Below are 17,411 nucleotides of genomic sequence, written 5' to 3'. Positions count from 1 at the left end.
GGCAGGCTGAGCAGGAAGCTCTCTGACATTTGTTATTTTCATTACACTGCCAGTGAGCATTAATGAGGTCCCATCACCCTTAATAACAAAAATGGCTGGCAGCATGGGAGCTGACAGGGGGGTTGGCCCTATTTGCTTTGGGGTGGCGGCATTAAGCCAGCACACCTGTGGGTCCCGCTACACTGGAGCTGAGATGTCTTGGGGGGCAATGCTGGATTTATTTTTGTAGGGTCTCCTTTCTCTTCCTCCTCCTCACCATCACTCTGCCTGCCCTGGTTTTCTTTCCCTGTGATGTTTCCAGGTGACTTTCTCGCTGACGTCAGGGAATATCGGCCGGGCTTTTGAGATCCGTACCACCAACAACACCTACGGCGAGGTGTTTGTGGCACGGCCGCTGGACCGGGAGCTGCTGGATCACTACACCTTAAGGGTCAGCACCAAACCACCCCCCTCACTGCTTGGGCTTCTGGTCTGAGCACTGAGGCTGTTTCCTTGGAGCTGTGGGCTTCAAAGTAGCACTCTTTTCCATGAAAATCCACCCCCAACCACAGATCCAAGCGTCAGACAGTGGCGTTCCTCCCCGGAGGAAGGAGCACATTCTGCGAGTGAACATCCTTGATGTCAATGACAACCCCCCTGTCATCGACAGCCCCTTCGGCTACAACGTGAGCGTGAGTGAGGTGAGCACCCAGCTCCTCTCCTTCCGTCCTCCCAGGGCCGGGTCTGACCACAAGGCAAGCGGGGATGATGGAGTGTCCCATGCAGACCTCACCTTGGGTCATTTAAGCATTAGTACAAACCTCATCTTTGGTCCTTTGATGGTTGGTGTCCCCTTGCAAACCTCGCCTTAGGTCATTTAAGGATCGGTGATCCCTCGCCAGCCTCACCTTGGGTGATAAGTGTTGGTGACCTCTTGAAAGCCCTCACTGGTGATGTACTCCTAGTTTTGGGCTAGGAAAAATCTCTGCAAGCAACTTGAGCCCGTGAGGCTGCAGGGACCAGCCGGAAGGAGAAGTGGCTACACACCCGTGGAAATGCCACCAAAGTGACACAAGAGACAGTGTGGTGCAGAATAAGAATGGCTTTCAGGAAGCAGCTTAGCAAGGCCTAGATAATTAAGCAATAAAACACAGTCAGGCATGAGAAAAGACAACTTATTTCCTGACAGTTTAATTCCTGGACTGAGGCAGGGGGGGATTCTCAATTTGGTGATGAAAAATGAAATATGAGTAATAGCCAGTGCCACTTAGCTGTGAGGAACTGCTGCGTGTGATTTGTAGCTTAGCATTAAGGATATTGCCCTGTTAAGGTTTTCTTATCTATTTAATACATGTTCAGAGGTTAAAGAAGAGAATTTCTGTTATGATTTTCCCCATAATGGGACTATCCAAAAATAATTAGCCAAGCTCTGGGTCCATTACACGGCCTTCACCTCTTCACACCCTATGGATTTTATGCTCTTCCAGGCTGTGCCAGACTAGATAAGACCTAACATGCAGCTTTCTGCCGAGCTGCTGGGTGTTGGGGCAGTGAGTTTGGAGCCTCAAGCACATCAGCGCCCTCTCTACATTAGAACTACGTTATTAATTAGGTATTTTATAAGTGATGAGGCTCGTGGGATTTACGTCACGTACCCCTGTTGCTCGCCCCTGTTGCAGAACGTGGGCGGTGGCACGGCAGTGGCCCAGGTGCGTGCCACCGACCGGGACATCGGCCTCAACAGTGTCCTCTCCTACTACATCACCCGTGGGAACGAGGACCTGACCTTCCGCATGGACCGCGTCACCGGCGAGATCGCCACCCGGCCCTCCCCGCCCGACCGCGAGCGCCAGAGCTTCTACAGCCTCGTGGTCACTGTGGAGGACGAGGGCAACCCCTCCCTGTCGGTGAGTCGCCAAAATGGGCCTTTCCAGGGCAGGGTGGGGCTGGACAGTGCTGTGGGAGCGAGCTCGGCATGGAGCGTGGAATGGGAAAGGGGAGAAAAGGCGCAGGCTGTGACGTTTCAGTGACTCGGGGTCCAAACCTGCTGTGCGCAGATTGGGCTCAGAATCTCCCTCGATGCCTGATCCTGCAGGTCCCTCCCTCACAGTCGTTCAGCAGGCCTTATCTCCCATCTCCAAATGCAAAAAATACGAGCATCCCTGTGGGAAGGTGTGCTGGCTGCTGCTGCCCTGCTCACAGGCTGTCTGGATGCTGGGTCTGGAAGGGCTCCAGACACTGCCCAGCCATCTCAGCACTGAGAGTGGCTGGAGCAGCAGCTCAACCACAGTTCCATTCACCACTGACATGCATGTCTGCTGTGGTCTTTGTGAATGAGAAGAGCTCTGGTGATTTTGACAAGGGCCCGGTGTGCCAGGACAAGGGGGAATGGCATCAGACTGAAAGGGGGTTGATGTGAGCCCCCACCCACCATCCCATGGCCTGGGAAAGTGACTGTCTCGCTTGGTTAGTTGTTTGTGTCTCTGAGGATGACTCTGGCATGGGAGGACCAAAAGAGCAAATGCCATGTGGGGTGTTTTCTAGTCCTGAGTCCTTCTAACCCCACGTCTCTGTGGAGAGGTGAGTGAACACCCACGTGCACAAATGGTGAGACGGGCTGACACCTTGTGTGATGCTCTGCCATCCTTCCTGTCCCCCACCTCCACGTGCTATCTCTCACCATCTCTGCTCTGCCAACAGAGCTCTGCCTGCAAAGCCCTGCTCTGCATTTTGATGAAACAGGTCACAGTCAGCAGTGCAAACTGTGGCTGTGATTCTCACTTCAGGCTTTGCACTCTCAGCTCCTCCCTCCCCAGCTGGTTCACACTCCAGCTTCTGCATCACCATCTTTTCCATTAGTTGTGCTGTCACTGAGGCTTAAACCGAGGTAAAGTCTCTTCCCCCAGAAGGAGAGACAGCAGCTTCATGTGACTGCAGCACACGATGCCACCAGTTCCTCCTTGTCCCCATCACTGTGGGAGCATCGCTGATCGTGGTGTGCTGAGGAATGCCGTGTGCTGAGCTAGCAAATCCCATTGCCATGGCAATGGCCTCTTCCCTTCCCGGTGCCAGTGAGGACGAGTGGCACAGTTTGTCACTCCACGCTGCCCAGGCAGTATCCCAGCAGCCCTGCCTGTCCCCAGAGGCTCTGCTGTGTGCCCACCATGTCACGAGCACACGTTATGCCAACGGCAACAACCCAAATCCTGGCGACACAAAGTACCCAGTGACCCAATTCCTGAGTGGAGAGAAGAGTTTTGGCCCCTTTCAGGGCTTGAGGACACTCAGGTCTTGTGAAAGGCTGTCCAGCGTGTTGCTGGGTGCCCGCTGGCCTCACGCCTGGGTGGAGAAATGATGTCTGTCGGGGGCTTGCTGCCTGCCAGAAACTCTGCTTTCACAAGGGGCTCCAGGCTGATGCAACAACCCACAAAAGGAGATGATTGTCTGTAATTTGTACATCCATCCGTGGGTTCCAAGGTTTGGCCTTCTCTGCGTGGGAGACGCAGAGGAGACAGAGCTGAGAGAGGACTGGGAAGTCCTCACCTGGAAGTGGTGATCTGGGATACCCAGGACAGCAAGGAAGCAGGGAAGACTGGCCAAGAGGAATCTCCTGGGAGATGGAAACGCTAGAACGAAAGGATAAAATGCTGCTGATAAAAGGAAAATATTTTCATTAGAAAAGCATTGCAGGAGAAAAGAACCTTCACAAGCTGGTGAGCTGCAACTGGAAGGTGTGTGGGAATTGCAGGAGTCACCTGGGCACTGTCTGACCCTGAGGCAAGCCAGCAGCTGCACCTCCCCAAGGGCTGGCCCTGCTCCAGAGGGGTCGGGATGCTTCCTGCAGCAGCAGGAAAGTCTGCCCAAGGAAGTTGCAGCACCCCTATGCACTGGGACAGGGATCCTGCTGGTACCCCCAGCCAGTGGCTCCAGCAAGGCTGGGTGGATCCTCACTGCCCAGACGCTGATCTTGTGGCTGGGTCACCTTCTCCATGAGCATCTGTGTCATCTTCTCCATGGCAGTGGGGGCCAAGGTGGGGGACCAGCACCCCTGTGCCAGGACTCTTGCTCCAGAATGCATGGAAGCCTGGGAAGCCATTTTTTCTCTCTCCTAGAAGTCTTTAGTTTTCCTTCTGGAGGGAAAACTGATGCCACTCGATGCCTCAGCATGCCACACCAGAGCTTCTGGCAGAGAGCTTAGCTCTGCCTGCAGCTCCGTGTATCCCAAAAAATGGGGTTCCTGTCACACAGAGCAAAACCTGTTTCCAACAAAGCTTCCTTCTGTCATCAAACAGTGCCTTCATTAGGGAACAGAGTGACTTGGAGACAGTTTCAAAGCCGTTAAGACCTGCAGGCAGGCAAAACCCCGGCATGCCTTTCCAGCTGGAGCTGCTGAGACAGGGAGAAGGAAGTGCTGGAGGCACCGGGTGCTGGATTCCCCAGCAAAGCCGGGAAGGGGCTGAGCCGTGGGTGGCAATAAAGCACATGTCCTGTGCTCAGGGTGTTACATCCGTGGTACGTGGGGGTGTGGGTGCTGGCTTCTCCTTCATCCCTGAACCACCTTGAGGGTGCTCCTGCTGGAGCCTAGGCTGGATATTTGAATCTTGCAGCAGCCCAGGGTCTCCCCAGCCCATTCCAGAGGCAAACGCTGTTTCTTCCAGCCATGTAGTGTGGAAATCCATGTGCTGCCAGGGGTGGTCTGCCCGGACACACTGCCTGGTGCAGCTGTTGCTCAGGTCTGACACTGTTTTGCTATGACTAATGTTTGTCTCGTGGCCATTTTTTTACCCACCTTACAACAAAAAGAGAAACAAGGAAAAAAGAAAAAAAAACAAAAAACAAAAACCAAGAACAAACACACTCTGAGTAACAGTGTCTACCACAAGGTTTGATATCATCACCAGGGCTGAGTCACACTGGAGCTGTAGTTTCTTTTGGATAAGCAGTGCCAGATGCTGTGTTCAGATGCTGCAGGAGCACCCGTGTCCCCCAGAGCATCACAGAGTCCTCTGACAGTGGCCCCAGCGCTGGCTGCTCTGGCTGTGCTGGCCCCAGGAGGGCAAGGGGAAGCCATCCTTAGCACTTCCCACTGTGCCCCCCGTGCTTCCACCTCTCCACAGGGGCACTTGGGCACCTCATGGGAACATCCTCCAACACCCGCCAGATGAACTTCATAATTGACAGGCACTTAAAAAAAAAACAACAAAAACAAATGAAAACATCCTTTTTTTCGTTTTAATCAGCACTGATAATGAAACAAACAGAAAGATAAATTGCCCTGATCCCAAGCCAAGGATAAAACTGCAGCAGAAATAAGGCTTCTCCCAACATGTGTCCTGCTAAAAAGGCAGCAGCATCACAAGTCCATGGCCATTTCAAAAGGGTGATAAGGAGAAAGAGGGCTCTGGTGGCAGCAGGGAGCCTCTCCCCTTCCTGTTTTGCAGAGAAAAACGTAGTACAAGGTTGGGCGGTGATCCTGTTTTGTTCCATGCTGAATAAAGTATGTTCCCATCCACTCCCAGAGAGGATGTTCAGTCAAGGATCCAGAAAGGTGTTGATGTTGCAGAGCTTAGACCCTGGCAATAAGTTAATCCTCAGGGAAGTCTGCAGGTGCAGGACATCCTTCCTTCCCCACATCCTCAATTTTCAGCTAGTCTGTCAAATGTGAGCAGTACAGAGCCATGTACTTCTCCATGGAAACAGGTAGTTAAAAATCGAAATCCGAGTGAGAGAGGTTCACTTTCAGTCCCAGAGCAGTGGCAGGATGGGAGACAAGGGCAGGGATCCTGCACACAGCTTCATTTCTTAAGGTGTTGCTGCCCCTGGCCCTGCCACCCTCCCAGGGCTATCGTCTTGGTGAGCATGGCGTGGTCTGCTGGATGTGGTTTCCTCTGGGGTCTTTAGGCTTTCAAGGAGTTTGGTGAGTCGGGAACAGGATCTGGAAAGGAGCAGACATGGGATATTAGTCCAGCTAACAGCTGAAGGGATATTAGTCGAGGAAGTGGCCAAACTCTGCTTTTGCATGGAAAACAGAGGGTTTAGATCCTTCCAATCTTTTAAGCCGTGGGACTAGATGTCCCACACAACACCAAGTTTGCCGCTGATATTTAACCCCACCCCCCCCCTCCTTTCCCCCTTCCTTTCCCCCTCTCCCGCCATCTCCAGAGGGGATCAGCGTTGCCAGTCACTCACCCAGGGTGGGGAAGAAGCAGTCCCCGGGGCCGGGGGGGGACAGGGGGGTGTTGGGCTCCGAGAGCAGGTGCCGGCCGGACTCCGAGGGCAGCCTGCTGGCCACGTAGGAGAGCTGGGGCCGGGCCCGGGGCTCCGCGCTCGCCGGTGGCACCGCCTCGAACACGGGGTTCTCAATGCCCTGGGCGCTGCTGCGGGACAGGAGAGGCATTTGCGTGTTTATTTCTGCAGCCTTGTTTTTATCCCCGGGGGTTTGGCCGAGCGTTGGGAACAGGCAGGCAGGGCGGGGAGCAGGTTCAGGTGGTGCCACCTCAGCCTAGAGTGGTACCTCACTTCCACCCAGTGCAGGGGGGAGGGTTTAGCCAAAGTGGTTTCAGGCTCTTCCCAGGGTGCAGGGAGACGAAGGAAGCCCTTGTAAAACGGGAAAGAGGCACTTCCCACGTAGAGACAGGGAAGAGAAAGAGCGATTTCCCAGAAAGGGAAAGGACTCGGGGTGTGGGTGACACCAGCACCCATTTCACCCTGCCGGGCTGAGGATGTGTGCCGGCTTCAAGGGGAAGGAGGAAAGCACAAACCTTTGCAGGGTCTGGCATGCAGGCTGCAAGGGTGTGTGGGGAGGTAGGGAGAGCTGGGGCCACGTGGGTTTCCTTACCTATCCATCCTGACAAGCTCGTGGGCACCTGCCGAAGACAAAGTGTTAGGGATGAGTGCTGGCAACACAAGGCTCACCATCAGGCCCAGACCCACTGCCAGGGCTGTGTTCTGGTGTCTTACCCACCTCAAGTTCCTCTTCTCCCTTTGCATTCCTCCCTCCCTCACCCGCTTCTTTAGCCCTCTGCTTTGCTCCCAAACCTCCTTCTCTCCATTCCTGCCCTCTCCCACCTTGTTCACTCCCCAGCCCAGCTTCCCGCCAGACTGAGACCACGGGCTCCAAAGAAGGAGAAGAGACACTCCTGGAGGCATGGAGTGAAGTGAGGTACAGCTGCAGTCTGCCCCCACTCGTGCCTAGATGCACCCACCACCCGCCTGTGGCACTGTCCTGGCGCTCTGCAAACACCACCTGGCACCAGGCTGCCCCTGTTTGGCTGAGCAGCACCCTGTGAGGTATTCCCTCAGCCCCTTTGCCACAGCAGATCCCACAGCCCATGTCACTGGTCTCTGCTGAATGCCTGCCTGGCCAGCACCCTGAGCTGAGCTGCTTGAGTTTTGGCCCAAACTGTGCCAAAGGGAAGTGCTGCGTGGAAATAAACTGGTCCGTGATACCTGAGAGGCAACCCCCCCCCCCCTTGGATTCTGACTGCCCTCTGGTGTGAAGTAGCATCCAGGTGATGCTTTACAGATGGAGATGGGGGCTGCAGCCCAGCCACTGCTAAATGGGTGCCTGAAGCGGATGGCTGTTGAAAGCACAGTTCCCATTCTTGTGGCTGGCACTGTGCCCACTGCTGCTGAAAAAGCACTTCTCCAAAGGTCTCCTCAGAGCCGCACAGCCGCCCACCGAGCTGGGAGAGGAAAACCACAGGGCCCCCGCTTGCCCAAGGGCTGATGAAATGGCTCTGCCAGTTAAGGTGGTGCCCCTTTCCGCTTAATTACCAAAATCTCTGGGAGCCAAGCATGAGCAGGAGCTGGCAGCCGGCTGGGCCTCAGCACAGCCCGGGATTCCAGGGCTGGGGCGGCAGAGGGGAGACCTGGCTTGCTGCAGGTCCTGTGGCCATAGACATGTCAGGGGTCTTTTTAAACAGCAGGGTGAGAAAAAAGTGCAAATAATGCTTTTCAGTCACTTAGAAGGCAAAGCTTCTATTTCAGGTGTGCAGTGGAGGGAGGGATGAGCAAATGAGATGCCTCTCACAGTGGATGTGGAGGAAAGGGCTCAGGGAGCATCCTCACAGTCTCAGTGCCCTCAGCACGCTGCTGGTGTCCCCTCCTATCCACTCCTCACCAGCAGCCTGCAGGCGTGCCTGGCCCTTCCCAGGACAGCTCTGCAGGAGGCACCTGGCAGGGTCCTGCCTTTGGGCCACCTTCCACCACGCCCGTGGGACTTGGGGCAGCCAAAGCAGCTGATCCCAGTGGGGCACATCCCATCCAGCCTTGCCAGGCTGGTGCAGCCTGGGAGATGAGATGGGTGTCCAGGTACATACGTCTGCTGCTGGCAGCTTGTCTCTGCTTGTAAATGAGGAGCAGGATGAGGGGTAGGCAGAGGATGCCCACTATGCAGGCGCCCGTGGCCAGCGCAGCGGCCGTGATATCTGCAACAGAAGAGCGCAGAGATGAACCCTCCCATTCACCTTCCCTTGGTTTCCCCAAGCCAAAATCACAGGATTGTTTAGGATGGAAGAGACCTTGAAGATCATTAAGTCCAGCACTGGGCAACCCTGTGTTGCCTCAGAGCTGATGCAGTGTGGCTCCCACATACACAGGATTCACAGTGGGATGTGTTGCCACCTGTGGAGATAAGCTCTGAGGCATCCTGTTAGAACTTTGACCAAAGTGCTTCATTGCTGCAGGACATCCCAAGATTTTTGGTCTTCTAGATATGAGGAGAGAAGCCCTGATAAAGGCTCCCAGCAACGCTGGAGCACTGACTCTGACCCACAGTCAACCTCAAAGTGCTCGAGTATCAAAGGGCTTGTTACCCACAGCCTCCGTTAATTAATGTGCCCCTGGAGAACACCACCCACAGAGGCTTCCAGAAAGGCTGGCAGCCTGCAGGCCCGTCTGTGGCCATCAAGGTCCTTGTGGGATGGCTCATGGTGAGGCTGAGGGCTGCTTAAATCAAGGGCAGGTTCATCTCCTCTCCTGCGCATCCACCTGAGGAAGCAGCTTCTTGCCCCATGTGTCTGTGTTTAAGGAGGGGACATTTTTTCTCTTTTTTCCTGACAGGGCAGGGTGTCCCAGCACTTGAGACTGAAGTTTAGGGAGAAGAAAGCACAGCTCATGGGGACCATGAGCTGCTTCCCTTGTCCGGGCATGCTGCCAAATGATTTTAGCCAAATCTGCCCATTTAGGAGCCAGCAAACGGGGACTGACAGAGCGACCCAGCAAGAAACCAGCTGCACAGTGAAGTGTGGGCACCTCCATGTCTAGACACGACTCTGGGGGAGCCCCACATTGTCTGAGCACTCAAGCAAGATTTGGGTTTCCCCTGCTCGAGGCAGAGGTGGCCCAGGCTCAGGGCGTAGCAAGAGGTTCCTGCAACTCTTTACCTTCCTGTCCCTTCCCATCTGCTCCTGGCAGAGGCTGCTAAATCCCTGTTGTGGGAGGGGCTCAGGTGCTTTAGAACAACAGGGTCAATGATCTCCATGGGCTTCAGGACCATCATGTCCAGGTGATGGGCTAAAGAAGGCTCTCTTTGGCCCGAGGATGTGCCTGTCATGCCCACCCTGTAGGAAGAGCACTGGAAACCACCCCCCCCAACACCGGGCTGTGAGGTTGTGTGTGGGCACTGGTGTGTTGGCAGTGATCCCTAGGGAATGCATGGGCCAGGGTGGCGAGCAGCACATTGGAAAGAGGGGTTTTTCCCTTTACCTTTGCCGGTGGCAGTGTGAAATGTGCAGTTTTGAAGCCCTCCTTTGCCTGCAGAAGAGAAGAGAAAAGCTCAGGATTCACTCAGGTGCCAGAGAACTCCCAACCTGCTGGCTGTCCGTGCCTTTTCTCCCCGGTATTGAGAACATCGTCCCAGAGCAGCCCGATGCTGGAAGTTAATCATGGGAAGTGTTCACTGAGATCCCTGCTGCAAGATCCCCTTTCTCCATGGCAGCAGAGTCCATCCCTGACCATGCAGCCTTTTTTTTTTTTCAGTCTGAAAGAAAAGTTATCTAATGCTGCAAATCAAGGCCAGGAGACGCTTTCCCTCCCTCATGCCTCTCCCCTGGGCTGCTATCCCAAGGTTATCTGTGAGCTCTCACCCGGGCTTGCACCACCAGCCAGCTCCTTTTAAATTGAGGCATGTTTTCCTCTCTGCCAGAAGGAGGTTGAAGATCAGTGAAACTATGTACCATGGATTTTATTGCATTCCAGCCTCTTGAGTTACTAAGATTTTTTTCAGGGTGTTTTTTTGGTTTTGTTTTTTTGGGGGTTTTTGTTTTGTTTTGGTTTTGTCTTTTTTTTTTTTTTTTTTTTTAATGTTTCATTGCTCTCTAGCTCTAATTCAAGCCTTCAACATCTGCTGCTCTTTGACTTCTGGAACATGCCCTGCACTTCCAGCATCAGCACACGCTGCCTCCCCAGCCCCAGTGCTGCGTCCCCCACCACCTCTTCCCTGGCACTGCGCCCTGCCATGGGTGCAGGGCTGGCAGGGGCTCCCTTGCCCCCCTCACCTCGCTGGATCTGCAGCTCCACGAAGCCGTGAGCCACCTGCGTGCTGTGGGGCTTGCCATGACCTTCCCTCCTGACCTCCACGGCATAGCAGCAGTAATTCCCACTGTCCTGCAGCGTCAGGTTCATCACCACGATGTGGAAGGCGCCGTGGCGGTCGGGCACAAACTCCACACCGTGGTGGCCACTTTGCCACCCCGGGTGGGATTTTTGGGAGCCGTTTCCCTGCAGCTCGTGGTGCCTGCTGAGGTCGTGGCGCAGCTCCTTCTCGGTGACGTTGCGGATGTGCCTCTTGTCGGAACAGCTCTGGTCGCCAGTGCTGCTGAAGTACCAGGTTTTGTAGAGCAGGTCGTGGCGCTCGGTCAGGGCGCCGCTGACCCGGCAGGTCAGGGTGACGTTCTGGCCCTCGGGGCAGACGCAGAGCGAGTATGGGGTGGTGATCAGGAAAGCTGCTGCCCCTCCTGCCGGGGAGAAGGTGCCAAGTCAGAGCCTGGGTTTGTAGCAAAACTGCCCAAACAAGCACTGCAAACCCACCACCAGTGTTGACAAAGGGCGGGGAGGCCCTGGCACAGGGTGCCCAGAAGAGCTGTGGCTGCCCCTGGATCCCTGGAAGTGTCCAAGGCCAGGTTGGATGGTGTTCTGAACAACCTGGGATAGTGGAAGGTGTTGAAACTACATGAAGCTGAAACTACGTGATCTTTAACTCCCTTCTAACCCAGATCATTCCAGTATTTTGTAGCAGGGCTGGGAGCACAACTTCACCCTAGAAATCAACTCTGCAGGAGAGACACGCTTGAAATACAGTTAAGCATCAGCAGCAGGGAGGCAGAAGCTTCTCTGGGGCCAGCAGAGGTGTCGAGGCAAAGGAGGACGAGAGAAGCAAGGCAGCAGGCTTGTGAAGGAGGAAACACAAGCACTGCCAGGCCAGCTGCAAAAGAATAAAAGGAGCAAAAAACAAACAGAAAAGTTCTAGGAGGAGCAGTGCCCCCCCCCTCTCCCCCAGATGAGGCGGGGAGCAGGTCCCACCCTCCTTGTTTTTCTACCCCCAGGGAGGAAAAGGGGGAACTGGCTGATGCTGACAGTGAGGAGCTGCTGGAAAATGAAAACAATTTTCAGAAAGAAATTCTGGAATGTGGGCAGGAGGCGTGGCAGATGCGGGAGAATGGGGCACACTACGGCATTGCTGGTCTTTCCCCAGCATATGGGTGGGGGCTACTGCTGGGTAAGGGGAGCTGTGCATGAGGGGAGGGGAAAGTGCAAAGACAGGAGAGGTTTTGGTGCTCTGGCCCTGCCACTCCTTCATGTTTGCAGAAGTGCTAACATCACTTCGAAAGCCAGAGAAAAAGCAAATTCTGGATTTATTTTCTTCTAATTACTGTGGATGGAAAGGAGGTTTCTGGGGCTGGTTTGCAGCAGAGAAGATGTTACAAGGACGAGATGCTGGTGTTTTTATTTTGGTAACATCCTGTTGTGCCATTAGCTCCGCCGCGTTTCGCTTTGAGGTTTCTTGCTTGCTGTATCGAGAGGGCGTCAATCACAGGCAGGGCGTGATGTGCCTGCCCGCAAGCATCCAGCCCGGCCAGAGGCTCCCCACTTCTGGGCCACCCCGAGAGCATCCTCCTGCTGGGAGCACAATCAATCTGTCACCTGCGTGGCCCCAGGCTCTGCTGCAGAGAGTGAAACCGAAAACATGCCTCCCACCCCTTGAGGTTCTTGTTGTTATTAACGTGCAAGAGCAGCCGTGAAGCCCCCGAGTCCCTGCCCGAGGGTGCTCTGCAGGGAGAGGGAGGCTTTGCGGAGGAGATCGGCTCCGTTGCACTCCCTGCTGCGGAGCCCACAGTGCCGAGGAGTTCCCCGAGGCAGGGATGGCGTGACCTTTGCCTGACCACTCCGGCTGATTGCTTCCTGCTCCCCGCAGCACGTGCAGCAGCACATCCCCGGAGCTGCTCTGGGACAGAGGTTTGCGTGGCCCGAGCTCAGCGCTGCCTCGTTCAGCCTCCTTTTCGAGCCCTGACTTCTCCTTATCCTCGGGTGCTGCTGGGGCCAGGATGCACAGCCGGGCTGGATGGGTTCTGGCGGGCGGCAGAGCGGGTCCTCCACCTCCTTGCCAAAGCACCGAGCACAAAAGGGCCCTCAGATGTGTTTCTCGATACCTGCTGCAAGGGGAAGTGCCCCATTCACATCGGGCGTCTCCTGGGAGCCGGAGGAAGGGAAGCCAGGGCTCTATTGGAGGAAGCCACACTTCCAACACCTTCCAAAAGTATCTGCAGGAGTCTTTTGTTTTCCACAAACCCCCACCCCCCAATGAAGTAGGGCTCATCCCCGCGCAGTTTGGAAGCTCTGCCTTGCTGAGCCATCCAGCCTCCACCTCCGGAGCTTGATGGGAACCGTCTGGATGGAAAGTCAGCACAGCCCACGCTTTCGGGGAGGGGCAGAGGTTACCATGTGTGCAACCTTCGGCATTACAGGCTTCCCTTTCCTTCTCCGGAGCGGGGGAAGACTCTCAAAAGCCATCAAGTGGAGGAGAAAGCGGCTGGCAAGACACGGCACAGCCCAGAGCAGTGCCAGGGCAGTTGGTGTTCCCTCCCCAAGATGTACTGAGGCTTCAAATGTGCTGGATGCCAGATGGAGCCCAGAGGAAACATGTTGTGGTGGTGCCTTTATGCTGAAGCCCATGGATCCTCAATCTCCCAGGCTTCTTCCATGCCCAGAGCCCAGGCTTGGCTCCTTCCACACCCCAGTCAAACAATTCCCTTTGAAGTCAGAACTGCTGGCAAATGCCAAAACGAAGCCAGATGCCCATCTCTGCACATCTCCAGCTGGTTGGACCAGTTGAGGGCTGAGCTGAGAGCTGTTGTCTTGTCACCATCTGGTAGAGACTGAGGAGGTCTCAAGCATGTGCCAAAAGTGCTGGCATCATTCTCTTGACACCTGGGAACTCTGCTTTCAGACAAAACAGAAGCACAAAAAAAGTGCAGAAACCTGTACTGCTTGGCCGACCAACAGCTTAAATAAATCAGGATTTCACACCACATTCTGGGTCAGTGACCAAAAGTCTCTCCTGGCTGCTTCTCCTATGTTTGGTCCCCGGCCCTGGCCAGCAGGTGTTTGATCTGCACTCCCGTTCTTGACAGAAGTGATTTCCACGTCAGGCCTCCTCTTTCCACTCTGAGGAAATCTGCAGAGATCAGGGGATGGAGCCTTTGGAGGGGCTCACCTGCCACAGAGGAGAGGCTGCTGGAGACAGAGGTGGAGCAAGGAGCTCTGCTTTCTTCCTCTTCTGGGAGTTTTTGTAACACACTCACATCAAAGTGCCCCGAGCCCCATCGTCACTCAGCTGTGATTATGCTTCAGAGTTATCAGCCAGGTGAGATGTGCAGGGGCATCCGTAGCTCTGCAGAAGTACCTCGAGCACGAAAGAAAGAGAAAAGACTTGCTGAGGATGCCCGAGACACATTAACAGCCCTCATCTCCTGCACCCCAGGGGCCAAATGACTTTCCAGAAGTGGGGCTCCCCATCATCCAGGCAGTGGAGGGAGCAGCCTCGGGGGATCCTGCCTTGCTCCTCTTCCAGCACAGCTGTGGCTCGGACACGGCACCCGGGACGCGATTTTGGAAAGCCCAGCTCAGCAGCCATTCTTTAGGCAAAGAGGAGCCACTTCCCCATCCACCTGGCTGCCAGCATCCCCAAGCTGGATGTCTCCAAGGGCTACTTCTCCATCAATCCCTGCTAAAGTTAGCCAGGGGTTCAGAAAGTTTTGGCAGGCGTGGGGTTACGCAATGCTCAGTTCCTCTGCCACCAGCCTCACGTCGAGCATCAGCTTGTTGCGTTGCAGAAAGCCTGAAGTTCAGTCCCAGCACCGCAGATGCATAAACAATATCGTTCAAATCCCTGTGGACATGCTAGGAATTGCTCCCTGATGCCGAGACTCGGATGAGAAGCAAAACGTGGTTCAATCCACACCAGCCTTGCTGTCCCAGAGGAGAGGAGAAGGGACCTCGGGCCCCACTGCAGCGGGGAATCTTTGGGCATCTTTTCTTCCTGGAGATGTGCTGGCAGAAATCGTGGAGGCGGTCACTTTGTCCCGGGAGAGTGGGTGAAGCCAAGCCCGATGCTCATCCTCCGCCTGCGCAGGTCAAGGAGGGATCATGGTCCTTCCCAGCTTCCTTCCCCGAGTCGTCGTCCAGGGTGGAACCGCGGTTTTAATGCCACCGCCCCAGTTTCACTGCCTGGCCCCGGACCCCCGGAGGGAAACGCTGCCTGCCAGGGCTGGTGCGGAGTCAGGCATGAAGCAGCCCCCTCCCAAAGCGTCCCCCCCTGAGAAGCAGCCAGCGAGCTTCCAGCACTGGGAAGCGCTCGCTCCGGGGAAGGGGAACTCGGCAGCCGCTCACGGCCGCCCTGGCCGCGGCTGGTTGCCCACCCGGAGCGGCTGCCCGGCACTTCCCGGCGGAGCGCAGCATCCTGAGAGAGGGCATCCCAGTCCCGCTCCCACAAATCCCCTCTCTCCCTCCCGCAGGGCTGTTGGAAGGGTCTTCACACCGTGCCAGGGAAAAGTGCCGTGCGGGAACGGAGCAGCTTTTCCAGCCCGGGGTCTCCAGCGGGAGGCTGGCGGGGACAAGGGGCTGCTTTCCTTTCCACGCATGTTAGATCAAAGCAGAGGAAGAAAGGAAAAAAAAAAAAAAAAAAAAAACAGTCTCAGAGTTTGAGAACAGCAGTTCCCCTGCGGCCCCTTTACCCCGGCACAACCAGCACAACCGTGTGAAACTCTGGCTTGATCCCCCCGCGCACCAAAGTCACAGGGGAAGAGAGCAAATAACGCCCCAAACACCCCAGACTCCTTGTGCCGAAGCACAGCCCCGGGCAGGCAGGCGGGTGGACACGGTGCCCCAGAGAGGAGAGTTTCTCCGGGCAGGGAGCAGAGGAAAGCGAGCTGGAGCTTACCGTGGGAAGCCAGCAGGCAGAGCGCAGCCAGGAGCAGCCCTGTTCGGGGGGACGCTGCCCCCATGGCGGCGGGGTGACCGGGGAGAGGGTGGCCTCTGCGGAGCCACCGCTCGCTCTGAGCAGCCCCGCAGCGACAGCCGGACTTGTACACACAGGAAATTTGATTGCGATTCGCGCAGCGCTGCAGAGAACGGCGAGCACCCCCCGGAGGTGAGAGGCTGCAGGGAGCTGCGGGCGGGAGCGCCCGCGGGTGGAGATCGGGTTCGGAACCCAAGTCTCCGGGTGCTAGGTGCCTCTGCTTGGTTTCTTCCCTTACAGCCTCACTTCGAGCCAGCTGGTCCCCTTGCGTGCGTTTCTGGGGCGCTAAGGAGGATGCTCGCCGTGCCAAGGGACTTGCGGGTGCTGGTCTCCATCCCTTTCCCAGCAGGAGCTGCTGACTCCTTGGGCCGGGTTGTAACTTTGCTCGCAATTACTGTTTTTCCCTCGTTTGTGAGGATTAAGGAGGCAGAACCTCTCCTGGGATGAACGGGTAGCAGGTACAGGGGAGCGTTACTCAGAGCAATGCCGACCTGGAAATGAGAACAACGGAGATTTCCCCCCCAAAATAGGAGCGAAGCATCCCCCTCCTACAGCCCATTTACACTCTGTGCCCTGAAATAGCAAAGCAGCCCCGTGATCTGACACATAATTGCTCCTGGAGCTTCTCTTCAAATTCCAAAGGCATCAACAAAATCTCTGGCTGCAGCTGAGAGCTGCCTCATTTCCAGTCAGCCTGCCCTGGAAAGTGGAGCCCGGAGACAAGCGGAGTTGTGCAAACCGCAGGAAACTTTGCTGCTTGCCTGCTCCGAATCCGGAGTGTGCAGGGAAATAGAAAAGTACCTAATTACCGTGTGCCATTGTGGTTTTTACAGCAAACACGGCTGTGATGCTCCTGCCAAAAACATAACCCTTGGCTGGCTGGAAGAAATTTGTTGCTGGGGGAAGGTGTAGGCATGAAGCCCAGACACACTAAGGTAGTGGTTTATTGTCCCAAGCCACCAGCTCCGTGCTGAGCCCTTAGGCAAAGTGCTGTGCCCCATGCCCACGTGGGGTGATGCCCCCATAAGACAGCCAGGACGTCCAGGTGCCTGTGCAGGGCCAGCGACAGCTGGAAGAGGCTCTGATCCAGCGGAGACTGACCAGCAGAGATGATGTGGTCAGCAGGGAGGTGGTGGGACCGTGGGAGGTCAGTCCCCTTGTCCAAGTTGCTCGGTTTTGTTCCTCCACTGAGCCGTGGCAGCATCGTCTCTGGGTATTTTCCATCCAGATTGCCACACTTGTTAGTAACAATCAGGGTGTCCCCAATGCCAAGGCAAGGACTCACACATGCCTCCTCCAAAGGCAGGGATGCACAGTGGGGTTAAGCATCTGGTTTTCCCTGTGCCATGGGCTGCTCCCTGGTGTTGCCAGCAATGGTAAACCGTGAAAAGAGGAGGGATCCCTTAGAGACACGCTTTGCTTGGGAACAAGGGTGTGATTTAATCTCAATGCATTTATCTCTGTAGCCAGCCGTTACCTGGAATTGCGTCTGAAGCCACGGCTCATTTCATTTGGAGCCCTGCACTCTGTGTCTCTTGGCAGTGTTGAGCCCATGTTGGTCATTGACCTTGACAGATCCAGCCTTTCCCAGCTGGCTCCAGAGATTACCCAGCAAACACCTCCACGGTGCTTAACTAATGCCGTGTTCTGTGTTCGACAGGCCACCACCACGGTGTATGTCACCGTCCTGGACGAGAATGACAACGCTCCCGCCTTCCGGCAGCAGCTGTACGAGGTGACCCTTGACGAAGGTCCCTCCACACTCAACGCCACCCTGGTCACTGTGCAGGCCCTGGATCAGGATGAGGGACCCAATGGCACGGTGGCCTACGCCATCACCGAAGGCAACATCTTGGGTACCTTCCACATTGACAACGCCACGGTCAGTACAGACACCGGCCCTGTTCCAGACGCA

General features: G+C 55.7%; 2 protein-coding genes across 4 annotated transcripts in view; one reads left to right on the top strand and one right to left on the bottom strand.

Annotated features, from left to right (window-relative positions):
- CDH23 (cadherin related 23) overlaps positions 1-17,411 on the top strand; it is a 184,818-nt gene that overhangs the window by 149,843 nt on the left and 17,564 nt on the right. The window contains exons 35-38 of the mRNA XM_066191902.1: positions 302-430; positions 552-680; positions 1,659-1,886; positions 17,157-17,378. Of these exons, the coding sequence (XP_066047999.1) occupies positions 302-430; positions 552-680; positions 1,659-1,886; positions 17,157-17,378 (708 nt within the window). The remainder of the gene's footprint in view (positions 1-301; positions 431-551; positions 681-1,658; positions 1,887-17,156; positions 17,379-17,411) is intronic.
- VSIR (V-set immunoregulatory receptor) lies at positions 5,174-15,671 on the bottom strand. 3 transcript variants are annotated; one of them, XM_066191899.1, is made up of 7 exons: positions 15,017-15,134; positions 10,479-10,937; positions 9,688-9,735; positions 8,301-8,408; positions 6,818-6,845; positions 6,169-6,356; positions 5,174-5,914 (listed from the first exon to the last, which is right to left on the bottom strand). In XM_066191899.1, exons 1-7 carry the CDS (start codon positions 15,117-15,119, stop codon positions 5,877-5,879), a joined length of 972 nt encoding a protein of 323 aa, XP_066047996.1. In that variant the 5' UTR covers positions 15,120-15,134; the 3' UTR covers positions 5,174-5,876. The 3 variants fall into 3 exon arrangements, with proteins under 3 accessions (XP_066047996.1, XP_066047997.1, XP_066047998.1); XM_066191900.1 differs by having other exon boundaries at positions 6,169-6,353; XM_066191901.1 differs by lacking the exon at positions 15,017-15,134 and adding an exon at positions 15,419-15,671 and having other exon boundaries at positions 5,175-5,914.

The sequence above is a fragment of the Chamaea fasciata genome, unplaced genomic scaffold (assembly GCF_029207755.1).
Source record: "Chamaea fasciata isolate MVZ Bird 193981 ecotype frontalis unplaced genomic scaffold, bChaFas1.0.hap1 SCAF_9, whole genome shotgun sequence".
Classification (NCBI taxonomy): domain Eukaryota; kingdom Metazoa; phylum Chordata; class Aves; order Passeriformes; family Sylviidae; genus Chamaea; species Chamaea fasciata.
This window is presented reverse-complemented; position numbering and strand designations above follow the sequence as displayed.